We start from the raw sequence: 16,576 nt of genomic DNA on the forward strand, positions 1-16,576 counted from the left end.
TTTATTTTATTTTATGACCGCCGTTGAACAGTCGACCCAATTTTTGGGTTTACGACTACAAATGTTCAACGCCGTAGCCTTGTAATTTTGAACCAATCCAGAAGACAAGGAAACTCCTGGATCGGTACCCCCAGAGGTATTGATTTGTTATGGGAACATGGAGGACTTTGAGACTCGACAGATTTAACGTGCATGTTTTCATACTTTGTAATTTTTTGTAACAAATAAAAGCCTTAATAAAGCAAAATTTGCATATTGCTATCCCGTGACTTTTGTCACATCAGTATATTACGCTGAACACAACACCCAACCAGGGTCAAGTACCTGCCTGATTTTTAGGGCTCTATCTTTAAACGGGCATGGCAGGAATGTCACGTAATTTTGACCCGGATCAGACGACGTGAACAACACCTAAGCTGGTACCTCTCTCTGAATAGTGAACATAAAAACTTTAATTTTGCTTAAAAAAAGAAAAAAAAACAATAGGAAAGAAATAGCTTAGTTACCACTAGTAAACTTTTTGAAAATAAAAGCACGTTCTAAAAATAGGTCCGTTATCCCATGGCTGCCCAACTACTATGCGTTTTGCAAAATTTTTTATATTCTGTATACAATCAAAAACTAAAGTTTTCAGAATTTTGATTAACTTCACCACATTTTTACTTGTGATTTTTTATACGAATTATTCACATGTGGAGTGGAATTTACCAATCAATACAAATAAATATTAAAGCGCACCACTAGAAGAAGTTTTCCCACAAAGTTGGCATTACTGGATAATTTCATTTATGTGTTATTCAAAAAAGTTTCATTGCATTAAATTATACTTTATTTAAGTTAAATGAGGTTAAAAAAAGTTCCTAACCTCAAGGTTTGTTACAGTAAATTTAAATGTAAGCACCAAAACAAATAAATTTAGCCACGATACCCATTTTGCTGCAAAGTTTTGAAGATTTTTCGAAATAAAACGTGGAAAACCGGGCTGTTTAGCAAACAATTTTAGTAATTTATATCAAAAATAAGGGGGCAGTTTTTAAGGAAGGGTGAATGCTAATAAAAAGTTTTATTAACTTTATTCACTACTATTTAAACATTTTAAGAATAAAACTTGCTACTTGTTCTCCGTCGGAATTTTCTAATTCTAAGGAAATATTTTTCCTATTGATTACTTAGGTAATGTATTGATTTTTTTGCAAATAAAAATTAGAAATTTTTTGTCCACCATTACATATAAATATTTTAAACAGACATATAGAAATTAAAACAGATAAAAATCATTTTTTCAAGTTCTGATATAAGTTTTAGAAAAATTCTAGTGTTCTAAAAATTTTTGCTTTAGTTACCTACCAAAAATTTCGTAAAATCTCAAATGTTATGTTACTATTATTATAGCACAGTAGATTGGCATGCTTTGTTTTTCAACGATAAAAACGAAGTAATTTTTTTACCAATTTTTATCTTTTTTAAATTTGTTCTCAAATCTTAATTTACACTGGTTATCATAAATTAAGGAAAAATCACAAAAATAGCGATAACTCTTTCAAAAGTAAGCCAAACCGTGCAAAATTTGCATATGTTGTCCACTAAGAGTAGCTGAGTAAAATTGCAATATGCAAATTAGTGGCGCTGCACTCGGCTTACGTCATCTGCCTGGAGCATAAAAGTCCAAGTTTGAGAGAAAGCACACAAATTTTACTGTGATTGCGACATTGAAAATCTGAGATAGCCAATTCGTAATAATGACCTCTAGGCATCATTTGCCTGAAGAACTACGATGGAGAGCCATCGGGAGACTAGAGGCAGGGCAGAGTCAATCAGAAGTGGCCAGATGGCTAAATGTGAGTCCATCTGTGGTTCATAGACTTTGGAGGCAATTTCAAACCACAGATTCGGCATCTAGGAGGTTCAGTCAAGGACGGCCAACTGTTACGACCAGTGCCGATGACCGATATTTGACATTAAGTGCACGCAGGAATAGAACCGCTACTCCGACACATCTTAGATCCTCTCTTGCTGCAGCCACCGGAAGGTTGGTGTCAACGTCAACTGTGCGCAGAAGGCTCCACGAAGGTGGTCTGTATGCGAGACGACCAGCCATTTGCGTGCCGCTCACATCACGCCATAGGAGAGACCGTTTGCAGTGGGCCCGACAACATGTCCACTGGACGTCAGATCAATGGAGGCCTGTTCTCTTTACGGATGAGTCCAGGTTTAGTCTAGAAAGTGACAGTAGACGTTATTTGATATGGAGAGAACCTGGGACCCGTTATCATCCATCAAACATCCGTGAAAGAGATGCATACGGAAGAGGCAGTGTCTGTGTTTGGGGAGGCATATCCTTAGGAGGGCGCACATACCTCCATGTCTTTCCAAGGGGAACCGTGAATGCTCAGGTTTATCGAGACAACATCCTTGATGCTTATGTGCGCCCATATGCCGGGGCAATTGGTGATTGCTTCCTGTTACAGGACGATAATGCAAGACCACACAGAGCTCGCATTGTTGATGATTATCTTCAACAGGAAACAATTACTCGCATGGAGTGGCCAGCTCGATCCCCGGACTTGAATCCTATCGAGCACGTTTGGGATGCTCTAGGGAGGCGTGTATCTGCCATCAATCCGCCCCCTCAGACCCTTGCCACGCTTGCAACTGCTTTACAAGAGCAATGGCTCTCACTTCCTATTGAACTGATAGACCGCATAATTGAAAGCATCACACATCGCTGTTTGTGCTGTATTGCTTCTAGAGGCAATCATATTCCATATTAAAGGTACTTTTTCTATTGCAAACCGATACTTCCAATTTGTTTATTTTATACATGTGCTAATTTCTATACTACTATTAATGTCTGATAATTTCTTTTTATGTTGTTTAATACCTTACTATGTGTTGTATATTGTGGGTAAGTTTCATAAAATTCCATGTGTAATTTCTTGAGTTATCGCGATTTTTGTGAATTTTCCTTAATTTATGATAACCAGTGTAGTTTACATAATTTTCAGCATTAGGTGCCTTATTTTTTTAAAACTGCTTTAAAGATACTAAGAAATGAAAACATCTATTCGGTCTGACTGCGGAAGATTAAACAGGGATACAGAAAAGGGCCTATTTACTCTTGATTCGGATACTTTTGTTTGATTATGTAAGCACATGCTCTTTTGCGCCATATATGATGGAACCATTAAGTTAAATTCCCTACCACTTTCTCTTCAAAATGAACTTTTTGCATTACCATACCTGCCAACTTCTAATCCTTTCAAGGATGATTTTCGCCAGTGGTAGTCAAATGGTATATAAATTGTAATTATAGGCAGAAAAATAAGCTGTATTTCGAACAAGATTATGCAGTTTTCAACAGCAGTATTACATATTTATATATATGCTTATTTTTTTAAAAATAGTGGTGCATTAAAAATGTTGTAAATTAAGTTTATAAATGCAAGTAATGTATAGAAAGTATACATTTTACTACCACTTTAAAAATAGAAATAAAATTTTACGCCTAAGGCGTAAAAGTTGGCAGGTATGCATTACTATCATAAAAGGTGTGTACGGACAGAACTTCTCCGTAGACTGTATCTGTTGGTACCGATATCCAGAAACTTACTTTTTAAATGCTTTTAATTTTTTGAAAATAATACAAAGCTGCTATGATGATAAAAGGTTTGCCAACAACATGTGTCCCTGTTTGAAGATAATAGAAAATATTCTTTTAAAAATGAGGATGCAAATTAAATTAATTGGCTTTTGAATATATTCTAAATGGCTTTCTTTTATGTTAAAGTAAAATTCGGCCATTTTTCGTTTAGTTAATGAAATTAAATGCAACTTTCAAAGAATCAAAAACAATTCGGACAGAGTAAATTGATATTTATGATATATTATCATCAGAAAGAGTTGTCAAAAAAGTCAATTCAATTTGTCACACATCTGCTTATATGATTGTGTCTAACGAATGTCATTCTCTTGCATAACGATTTCGAATCTGTCATACAAGTCATTGTCTATTAAAGAAATGATAATCATCAATAATCTTTTATTTTGACATCTTTGTTGCCTTTAATTGTCTTTCATTTTGCAATGAATGGAAGGTACAACTTGGTCAACCGTCTTATTAGATAGCCTTTTCCGGAAATGCTTTTTTATTTATTTGTCTACAAAATGTTTCCTTAGAAAAATTAAGTAATACAGTTTATTTCATACGCGAAAATTGAACTTGATAAATAAAATATCAAAAAAGTATAAAAAGATGTTTTAGGATAAAGGACTGCAGATGGGAGACAATTAATCTTTTCCCTAAGTCAAAACGATTAAATGTAAAACAATTAAATTATCAAAATAAAATACATTTCAGTCTCAACCATTCATCTGTCAAACTCACATTATGCAACAATAAGAGAAAAGCCTTTATGAAAAAAAGTTGTTGCATGTATGTGACTAAATTAAATAAGTATTTAATTCGTTTAGCCAACATTTTGGTTTAAAATTAGCGTAAAATTTCATAAGAGCACTTTAGTATCATTTAAATATATTACTTGATACTATTGTCCAAAATTAATGCTAAGGGCCAGTTTTTAGGGTAGGGTGAATTCTGATTAAAATTTTCAGCATAAATTTTTCAGGGGGTAAAACTATTAAAATTATTAAAACTATTAAGTGAAGTTTCCCTCGCGATGAGCTGCTGTTGTCTCAATCCAGAAGTTACTGAGAGGGGGGCTGACGCATTGTTTCAATGTATTTCCTTTCCTTTCTTTCTTTTTTTATGCTAAATGTCCAAAAAACCATGTCACTACAAAAGCTTTTAGGGATAAATAGTACAGTAAATTGCGATGCAGACAAACAAAGATCCTGTGGATTTCTTAGGATTAATCAAATAATATAAAATAAAGTCAAATCAAATTTATTATTAATAGTTTTAGGAATATATTCTTTTGAACATAACTGTTTCGTAATTATAAGCCTCAGACCAAAGTAAGACTCGACTAATTGTTGTAACTGATAATCATATGTGCCTTTTTTGTGTAATGGAACAGATATAGTTTTCTGTTGTTTACATTCAATTAATTGGTGTTGAACCATAGCTACCGAGAAATAAGGCCGTTGAGATCACCAAGGTCTTTTAGTGACGTCACTAACAGTGGTGTATAGTTGAGAAGAGATTAGCCGCCAATATATGGCATTATTTTACAACTTTTAACAATGCCATATGCATGTGTAGCTTCAAAATGTGAAGGGAACTACAGAAATGGGCCTAAAGTATCAGTTTTGAGGAAATAAAACTAAACAATGAGGAAATAAAACTAAAACTAATTCCATTAAACGAGACAGTTATCAAATAACTGCTGATGATCGAGTAAGTGTTATTTATCTTTTACATTTTAATATTCGTTTTTGCAGATTTTATAATAAGCTATTTAATTATATAATGAAATAAGTTGTATTTAAGAATTACAATGTTTTAGGTATTGTTTATTTGTTAGCAAATATTAGAATTTAAAACTAGCAAAGCATTCGTACTTTTGCAAAACTTTTAATCATCATATCTGGCTAGACCGCCCAGGGTGGGCCAGTGCCTTCCTTTGAATTCGAAGCCACTTCTCTCTACTTTTGACACTTGTTCGCCAGTTTTTCTCCTTTAGAGTAAGGAAATCAGTCTCAACTAAATCCAGCCATCTCAGCCTGGGTCTACCTCTTTTCCTGTTCATTAGGAGTTTGTGTAATAGGATTTTCTTTAAATTTGAGTCATCACTCCTTCTGAAATTGTGAGCTGCCCAGTTCATTCGATTTATTTTTATGAATTTCACAATATCTGGCTCTCTGTATATTTCATACAGTTCAGTATTATATCGTCTTCTCCAGGAATTATTTATTTTTATCCCACCAAGGATGGCCCTCAAAACTTTTCTCTTTTGCAAAACTTTTAGGCCTGCAAATTTAAACCTCATTTGTCTTGTTTAAATATCTATCTATCTATCTATCAATCTCTCTCTTTCTCTTTATATATATATATATATATATATATAAACAAATATCAAATGTCATATTAATAACAATGTTGATTGGCACTTGAAACTTATTTATTCTTAACGATAGCTTACGATCATATGAGTAAAATTTCATAAATATTCATACTTGAAAGCAAAAAAACTCCGATGCATTAAATCATATTAATAAAAAAGAAATTTAATTAATTGTAAACCATTTTAATTTTTGTACGTTATAATTTTAAATGAATATTTATGAAACTCTTGTTCATGCGTCATATGGTATGAATAAATTTTGAGTTTGCTCCAGATTAAATGCGCTATTCTCATTTTATTCCCATTTTTATGTTTATCTTACAAATCTGGAAGAGTTTATGTAAACGAGCTTTAACAAAATAATATATTAGTTTATACATATCTATGTATATTCATTGAAATGTATCTTACATAAAATATATTAATTAATGAGATGTATCTTATTGAGAAACAGGAAAGAAGATTTTAATAAATGCTTTTATATTTTTTCTATCTTAATTTTTTCTAAAAAAAAAATTACGATTTGACAAAAACTTATAGACAATTTAAAATGTAGTTCATAAAATATTCAATATTTTCTTGTCTTTTACAGTGCGTAATTTTTTTAATTATTGAACAATTTCTACTCTAGAATAATATACTAATAATTTTCAAGAAAAATCTCTATTTTGGGATATTTTTTTTAACAAATCTTATAAGAAAGATTGTCATCAATTAATTTATATATTAGAAAAACTTACGATTTGGAAATACTTTACTTTTTTATAATAATCGACAAGAAATAAAAAAAATGTTTATTTATTTTTGAAAATAATAAATACTATTTTAAAGTTTTACAATCTTAAGGATCGAAATACTTTTCTAAATTACTATTACTTATTTATTATTATTACTATATAGTTATTACTTAGCTAAATTATTTTGTCCTATTTTAATATTATATGCGTCGTTTATTTGTAAATAATGGCAGTGTTTATGTTTAGATTATTTCCACTTGGAATTTAAATGTATATCATACGATTCTGAAAGAATCCTTTAGAACCTATTTTAAAATAAAAAATTCATGATTGTGCCAATAAAATTATAATTTCTTTATTCGTCACTTTTCTGCCATGATATAACATATTTTTATTTGTCTCGAATTCGTTTCCTTATTAAATCTATCATTTCTTATTTTCAAATACATGATTAAATCTAATATTTGATTACATATTAGAAAATAATAAATTATACACTTAAATAAGGTTTATTCTTTTGATATTAAAAATAGTTATGATGAATACAGATTTAAAATTAAAAGAAAAAAAAATCTTATTAAATCATTTTCTATATATTGCATCATGATATTGCATATTGCACATAATATTGCATCATGGAAAGCATCAAACAGTCCTACATGTTCATTTTATTGATTGATAAGTAACATTGATTTATTTTAATAAAAAGCTAAAAATTCACCACTTAAAAATATTTAAGTGCTATTAAATTAGCTGAAGCAAAAATATTTTACTTCTCTCAAAAATTTGAACTATTTATTATAGTTTTCTCTTAATACAAATCTGAATATCGCGTTATCTTATGGTTCGCTAACACTTCCGAGGATGACGTCAGAAACCTACTGAGAAGCCTGACTCTCAGTGGTTATGGTTGAACTCGGCTAAAGGGTGGTGACACATTATTTCCGATATATTTTTTTATCGACTAAAAGCCAAGTCAATTAGTAATAGTTCAAAAGTTATAAAATTTTTTATGGATAGAAAGTTCGTTACTTATGCATATTAACGCGTTAGACATTGCTGTATAGACAAGCAATACATTTGATCATAGTCATTTGTTTACTCTAAATCAAAAGAAAATTAATGGAATTAATGATTTTAAAGAGTTGAAATAATTTAATGTATAAAATGTAAAGTTTTTGACCCATTTACGCATATACATTTACAATTAGGTGGCAAACTGGGACCTTAAATGCATATTAAGGTCCCAGTTTTTGCCACTGCATTTATGTATTTATGTCAAAAAGTATAATGCATTTACGTCAAAAAGCATTTATGTCAAAAATGCATTTATGTCAATAATGCATTTATGGTATAATGCATTTATGTCAAAAAGGTAAACAGGTATAGGTTAAAAGTTATAATGTTTTAAATAAAATTTCAATTACTTCTATCAATTCTTTCAATCTTAACTTGATTCAGTATACAAGGGGAAAGTTAATGTGTTGAAAATCAGGCATTTCTGAAACTGTTAATAGATTTTGCTCTCTTTTGATTAATTCTCGAAATCCATAGGATCTAAAATTTGGACCTACAACATGATGTTGTACCTTGGGATACTTTGTAAGGTTGTAAAGAATAATTTATTACTCCCTTATAAAATAAAATACTTCTAATTTTAAAGTGTTTATAGATTCTTTAAATTGTATGCAGTAAGACATAACTTACATTTTTAGTTTTTGTTTTCAAACTGTCCCAAGGTCTTTCCCTAATGCAAAAGCCTTTTGCAGGAATTTGATATGAAAAGTTGTATTAGTGGAATTAGTCTAAATCGTTTAGGTCTTCTAAGGTTTTCACATATTGAATGGTGAAGCTCTCAGAAGCTCTCACTGAAGACAGCATATATAACAAGTGGTAACTATTTTATCATGAAATATTGTGAAAAATCAAGTTTTAAAAGACATTAATTTTTAAAATACAGACGTCCGGTCTAAGCTGAATACACATTTTGAGCCATTCTAAATATGTTTCGGTAGTTATTATTTAACTCATGAAGAAAACCAAAATTAGTTTTACACGGTAACTACATTCCAGGAAAAACTGGCAGAGAAGGAAACAAAATGTTTTGACCAATCACTAAAAATATTAGTAAATTAAATATCTGTGACACAACTTAATTCCTAAAATGGACGTCCAATTAAAGTAGATAAAATTTACGATAAAACATTTGTCACCACTTTTTTAATTTTTGTAGATCATTGTTACCATTTTTAATATTTTTTTGTGCAGCTTGCAACTCTTCTGTGGATTAATTAAGGATCTGCAGTAATCTGTTAAAAAAGTGCCTGCAGTAATCTCTTTAAAATGTATCTGCAGTAAGAGTTCCAATTTAAAAAAAACTATAAAAAAAAAACTATCTGCTAGGATACTTTTAAGGCGAAGGAAAGAAACTAGATCATTTATGATATTTGAGACTACCATTATAAAGACGCGTGCAGGGATACCAACTGCTCCGCTCTCTGCAAAAGGTCTAATAAATTGATACCGAATTAAATAGTAGAATAAGGATAATTACATCTACATTTTAAATGCGTCACCATGAGATAATTGCTATAAAATTACATTTTATATGACACTTCGAATTGTCGATATGTAGTGGCGGAAAAATCACTTAAAATGAAAAATATTAAGCTAAAAATAACGTAAATTTCGTTACCACGCGAAAGTATTTTTATTACTAAGTGGAGCAAGTTGGCATCTTTGGTAATGTTGTTTCTAGCTGTTGGAAACAACATACACTACAAACTCTGTATTCAATATCAAACTGTACATTCAAATCAATTTTAAAGTATTCATACATCTGTAAATGTTTTTTAATTTAATATTTATTCGATATTTTGGTTATTTTCTTTAAAGATACAATTGTTTGAATAGCTCAATTAATTGTGGAAACACTTCTATACTAATTCTATGTAAACAATATTTTTTTTCACAGCAAATGTTTTGGAAACTTTAACATGGCAAAACTGTTGGCACAGTCTGAAATATCATGCTTGAAGTTTCAGAAATGATGTCATTTTTACCTATACAAGATTTGGATCGACCAAAATGAAAAGAGGAAGTTAATAACTTCTTCCTAGTTTTAATACCAGCAATTTTGAAATTTTTCTATGAAATTGCAACTTTTATGTTAGAATACTTTTTAAATTATTCAAGCATGATCTTTCATGTTGTGCTAACAGTTTTGCCTTGCAAAATCTTCCAAAACATTCGCTGAGAAACGGCAGATTGTTTACATAAAGTTAATATAGAAATGTTTCCATGTTTTTCTCCAACCCTTGTATGTAGTCATAATTATGTAGGAAAACAAGTAGAGATATTCGAAAATGCATTGGGGAAAAATTTTCCCGTTTTAGGAGGAAGATTTTTCTGAAATATTCCAAGTGCTAACAAAATTTTTAATAGAACATTTTTTTGTTTTGTTTAATAAATTAGATTTTAAATATTTTGATAATAATCTATACAAATAAGTTAAACATTTATATAAATAGCTGCTAACTTGTATGGTGTTTTGAAAAGATATTGCAAAGTGACATTACTTAAGGCAAAGGTCGCCAAAGTGGTCTATATAGACCCCCAGGGGTCTATTTAACAAAAGTGGGGGTCGATCCGAATCGAAAGGGTAGATTGGGGGTCGAAGAAAAAACAGTTCTTAATACGCAAATTACACATACTTAATTAAGTTTGTGAAATTTTTTATAATTGACTTAATATCAATTTCTTTATAGAACATAAATTAATAAACGTATATTTATTGGGGTGAAACAAGTATTTACGTATTTAAAATTGCAAGTTCTCTATTCAACTTGATGAATCTGTTTTTGGCGTTTCTGCTATTCTTATGATGTATGTTAAATATTTCAGTAAAATTAAAGGACAAGTCATTGATGAATTTTTATTTGCTAAATATTTTGAAACTGATGGAGAAGGAGAGACAATTTTTAGATGTTTACAAGAGTATTTAAATAAATTAATAAATATGATATTCCGCTTGAAAATATAATAGCGGTAGCCACAGGTGGTACATTTCTCAAAGAAAAAGTGCCCGGTATACGTACTGTTCATTGTGTGTTGCATAGGAACAACTTAGTAGCAAAATATTTGAGTCCGGAGTTACCTAAAGCTTTACAGTTTTGTGTTAAGTGTATCAATAAAATTAAAGCCCAACCTCTTAAATCAAGAATATTTTCCAAACTTTGTGTAGAAAACGGCGAGCTATTTAACCAAATACTTCTGCACACCGAAGTTATATGGTTGTCTAGAGGTGCATACTTGCAAAGGCTCGTTGAGTTATTTGACTCCACGACCGAATTTCTCAGCGAAATAAACCCTGTTCTGAGAGATGAACTCCAAAACAATATGAACCATATTTTTTATTTAGCGGACTTATTTGGAAAATTTAATGATGTCCAAGCAAAGCTGCAAGGAAAAGATGTAACAATTATCGAAGCTCGAACAATACTGTTAGGCTTCCAAGTAAAATTAAATTTATTTAGATCTTCATTGCTACGTAAGGATTATCAGTATTTCTCAAATCTGCGACAGATGGAATAAAAGAAGAAGACTTGGAAATATATGCAGATCATCTTCAAAAATTGAGCGACGATTTTAAACTGCGCTTTGTTGATTTGGAAAGCATTGACATCCCTGATTTGATTATTGCGCTATTTTCTGCTCAAATTGAAAACGTAGACATCAACCTACAAGATGAGTTTGCTGAATTATTATCGGATCTTGAAGCAAAGACGCTTCTTAAAATTTTAACAATAAGCAAATTTTGGACAAATATAAATATAATGCGAAAATATGTAAAACTTTACGAAATAGCTCAGCCATATATGCTAGCATTTCCAAGTTCCTATATGGTTGAAGCCGGTTTCAGTCACGTAAATTCAATCTTAACTATGTACAGAAATAAATTAAATGTGGAGTTTCGAGGGGATTTAAGATTAAAATTGACCAATTTTGAACCCAATATAGCGAAGCTTGCAAAAAAACGCCAGGCACACCCATCTCATTGATCAAGAAGCAGTAAATCTTTAGTTACTTTACTTAGTATATCTACTTATGCATAATTACTTATTATTTAATAATAAGGTATTTAAATTTCAATATTAATATATTTTTCATAAAACTATTGTTACACAATGTACTATTACTTTAATAAATGTTTAAAATCATAAAATAAATGAACAAACACAGTATCTAATAGAGTTTTACTTTAATTAACAGAAAATTACTTTTTATGGGGGTCGATGGAGATTTCGAAAAATTATATAGGGGTCGATGATCAAAAAAGTTTGGTGACCTATGACTTAAGGTATTAAGAATTTTCTGAAAATAAAGTTATTCTGCTACATTATTGCCTAGCTAATTTATCAATTATACTTATGTATGAACTATAGATTGATCTTGATGGGTAAAATAATTTAAAATTTAGCCTTACAAATCAAAACTTAAATGGTTCTACGAGAAAAACGTTTTTCATTACTGTCTTTCAATTTATTTTCTAATACCGTGCATACCTACCAGGTATTTTAACCATTTGACTGAATTATTTATAGGCCTGCAAATTAAAGTCCTGGTAAATCTAATTTAGTGAACCAAGTATTGAAGTATAAATCATGTTATCATTGGAAAATATATTTTAGCTGATAAAATTTTAAATATGGTAGGAATTAAAAAATACTTACCGAATTGTATTTGGTCTTAGCCATGGAGGACTGCGAATTATAGGTGTACGAGTTGTTTTGAATTGTGTTGTTGATAAGGCGGTAGTACTTCTGTCATTTTCAGCTACTCCAGCTCGAGTAACTTGAATGGGTGGTAACAAATTTGGAGGATAATTTGGGTGATTAATTGGATTCACTGCCCCGACATACGGACGAACTTCTTCAATATCCACGGGAATTACTATTGGACGACCGAGAAATGTTCCAGAAGCAGTCTTTGGTGATGTTGCTGTTAATTGGATACTAGACTCTTTTTCATATTCATATTTAGCAAAAGATCTTTTAATATTGGATGAAATTTCAGTTTTTGCTTTGCTTAAATGATTGGAAAACAAGCTTTCGTCAACAATTACATTTGGCAAACTTGGAGTTGTTTTGAAGGCAAAAGTTTCTGGTAAAATTAAGTTACTTTCAGCTGGTGTAATTATACTGGATGAATAGATTTCTTTGGGTTGTGAAATTGAAACAATTTTTTCTAGTGTATTTTGTTTATTAGTAGATTGAGAGGAGGAAAAAAGTTTTGATTGAGGTAATTGTGTACTTGTTGAAGGAGGATTGGCTCTTTCAACGTCTGATATTTTTGTCGGAAAAGGTATCTTATTTAAAGAGATTGTTGAAGGAGGATTGGCTCTTTCAACGTCTGATATTTTTGTCGGAAAAGGTATTTTATTTAAAGGGATTGTTGAAGGAGAATTGGCTCTTTCAACGTCTGATATTTTTGTAGGAAAAGGCATCTTATTTAAAGAGTTACCTACGGTTATATCAAAAATTATTGGTTTAGTGATAATTGATATCTCATCGTTAAATTTAGATTTGACTGTAGGCCTTTCAAAAACAGGGACCCAATCAGTAATAGGACCAAATGGAACATGCATTGTTGATGAATGAGATAGGTTAGAATCTTTCAGTTTAACAGAAGGAACTTTGCTGCGTAATTTTTGATTGTTGTTTAAACTTGCATCAAGAAGTACTTCAAATGTATTATTTGGTTTAATACTTGTCATTTTAATTGGTTGAGGCTTAGAGGGAGATACAATAACGGAAGAACCGTCCGAAAATATGAAATATGTTTTTTCAACTCCGGTATCTTGTGTCTTCCCTATATTATCTGGTCTCTTAGGAACTGAGGGTGCTTCATTGTGCGTAAAAATTTCCCCCGCAAAATGTTGCGGAGCAAGTTGTACATTATTTCCACTGGATTGATGAATATGAATTGATGGAACATTTGATGGTAGTTTTTCCCGAATTTTCGCTGGTTCATTTCTTAAAGATTGACTTTGCTTATTTATAAGGCGAGTTGGTTTTGATCCGTAAGTTGTTGAGGGTCGAATAGGCTTTGTGGGAATTGGATTTTTAGGTTGTGAAAATACAACAACTGTTCGGCTACTAGAACTTAACGGTCCTCTGTTGTTGATACGAGTTGGTGGAAGAAACTTTTGGTTTGTTGGGAAATTATTCGGTCGAGAAAGCTGTACATTTCCAGCAAGTAAATGAATTATACCACTTAATATATCTCCGAATTGAGGATCTTCATTCCTAGAAGATTTGTTCTTTTTTGAATTATCAATAATTTCATGAGGAATATTTAAACTTTCGTCAAAATTATCACTTCTTTCAAGTATCTTATCAATTTCTAAGTTAGTTTCTGTTTTAGCAGGATCTATTGTAGGCATTTGAGACTTATCCATTGTTGGTTTCAGAGTTTCACTTAAAATTATGTAAGATGAAGCTACAATGTTGCCAGATGTTAAATTTTCAATGTAAGTAAAAGAATCTGTTTTAGAAGTATAATTTATTGCCGATAAGACATTCGAACTCAAAACATAAATCGGTGTGATAAATGATTTATAATTTACTGTTTCATTTAAAACTTGAAAAAACGATGTCGGAATAGTAAGAATAAGGCTTTCAGCGTGAGGTGGGTAACTATATTCGAAAAAAGATTCCGTTGCTTCAGATGAATTGATATTGAAAATACTATTTTCATTAACTATATTTGGTGTAGCGTTTTCAATATTGAGTTCAAAATACTCTTTTTTAATGAAATCTTTAAATAAATTAGATGAATCTTCTAGTAAAATTGATGATTGATTTTGAGTGATTGATGATTGATATGGATATAAATAAGATGAAGGAATCATTTTTGTGGAAATTACTTCTTCCTGACTATTAGTTTCCATAATATGTAAATTTTTAAAACTTTGTAAAGAAGTGAGGGAAGTACTCGGCAGATGAGGCGTTTGTAAGTCATCAGAGAAAAAATGAATATCATCTGAAGAAGGATAAATGATTGTTTGATGAGATGGCATCAGTGATGAGTCTGTTAAAACTTCTTTCCTTGGTTCATGATATGGGCTGGAAGTGCTTCCTGTAAGGAAAAAAAGACAATTTTTAATCTTTAGAAGAAAAAAAAAATTTGTTTTTCATTAAGAGCCGTGGCATCTGCTCCTACTGACTTACTTTTTTTTAGTACATCAGAAAGCCTCCACACGGTATTTTATAAATAGTCTGCGCAGATTATTTAAAAAAAAGTAAACCAGTTGTGCGCATGGACCTAAATTCTATTTTAAAAGTACTCATACTCTCATATGCGGTGGTTATCTTAGCATCAGCCGCGCCAGGTGCTCTAACTAATTCATCTGAGTGGGAATAAATAATAAATCCCAGAAGAGCAAATGAGTGGTGAAAGTTGCATTTTAAAAGTAATTTAGAGAAATTTATCATATATATTTGAGAATTGAATCTGTAGTGGTTCACAAGTGAATAAGACAAACCAATCATATTCATAAAATAAACAAATTTTTGGACATATATTTGCTACCACTTTCGTGTTTTTACCAGTTTTTGTATTAAATGACTCTTTCATAACATGGTTTGCTTTAATAGGGGTTTGATTGGACTACCTATAAGAAACCATGCAGAGGCTTACAGTTGCAGGAGGCGTTGACGTGATGCCCCTGGAGATAGATCGCTCACCTCCCAATGAGGTGACTTACCGTTCGATACTAATTCCCACCCGACTCAAACCAACCACAATACTGATATATAATATTCTCAGTGGTAGACGGATCAGGGGTTAGAGTTGCTTAGCCGTCGAGCTAACCGCAGGAGGTTTTCGTGATTTTTTCTCTCCATGTAACGCAACTGTGGGTTTGTTCCGTCAAAAAGTCTTCCACTTCGGCAAATTTCACCCAATATTTGATCCAGGATTTCTCTTGCCTTCTGGGTTCAAAATTGCGAGGTTCCGAAGTTGAAGATTGATACTAGTTGACTCTGAAATGGGTCGGCTGTTCAACTCCGGTTGTGAAATAAAATAATTTCGTTTGATTTCTATTTGCTAACAATCTAAACATTCAACCATACCCTCCAACATTTGCTGCTTTTACGAAGTTATTTTTTTCGTAGTAGTGATTAAGAGCAGAAATTTTTTAAGCAGATAAAATGTTTATACTGGGCATGCGTAGAAAAAAAAATTTTTTTTTTCCCCATAATTTTGTAGTGAATCGTGTTTGGCATCTTAAGTCCGAAAGTCCGATTGTAATTTCTTAAGAATTTAAAAAGTTGTTAAGAAGAAAAGTAGTAAGGAAAGTAGAAAGTAGTTTTCGTACTTTTTAAAAGAAAGCTCGAAATAGTAAGGTGTTTATTACAAATATTATTTTGTATCATAAGACAAAATTTAATAACAAATGATAATGCCTTACAATAAACATTCATACATCACATTAAAATGTGATGTATTAATAACAGAAAACAGGAGAAAGAAAAGAAATTTTTATGGAGGATAATCCCCAACAATATTGGTGTCATTTTCAATACATTTTGTTTAATAGTACAAAATGAAATAGGTGGAATACGCCTTATCATTTTGAACTTTCTTCTTGAAAAGTACAAAAACTATTTAGAAAATTGCTTGAAATTTTTAAATTTTTAGGATATTCAAATGTTAATTTTTTTATTAGTTGCCAATTACGATTCAATAAAAAATTAAGAAAGTTTTTGTGCAAACTTTTCCCTCGCGCATGCGCAGTACAAAAGAACTACTTTA

At 31.1% G+C, this 16,576-nt stretch overlaps 1 protein-coding gene and 1 long non-coding RNA gene across 2 annotated transcripts in view; one reads left to right on the top strand and one right to left on the bottom strand.

Moving 5' to 3' along the window:
- Positions 1–16,576, top strand: part of LOC139427221 (uncharacterized) — a 423,254-nt gene that overhangs the window by 317,526 nt on the left and 89,152 nt on the right. The gene's annotated exons all lie outside the window — the stretch shown is intronic.
- LOC107449501 (uncharacterized) overlaps positions 1–16,576 on the bottom strand; it is a 75,459-nt gene that overhangs the window by 27,366 nt on the left and 31,517 nt on the right. The window contains exon 2 of the mRNA XM_043049317.2: positions 12,493–14,899. Within this exon, the coding sequence (XP_042905251.1) occupies positions 12,493–14,899 (2,407 nt within the window). The remainder of the gene's footprint in view (positions 1–12,492; positions 14,900–16,576) is intronic.

Source organism: Parasteatoda tepidariorum, chromosome X2 (assembly GCF_043381705.1).
Source record: "Parasteatoda tepidariorum isolate YZ-2023 chromosome X2, CAS_Ptep_4.0, whole genome shotgun sequence".
NCBI lineage: Eukaryota > Metazoa > Arthropoda > Arachnida > Araneae > Theridiidae > Parasteatoda > Parasteatoda tepidariorum.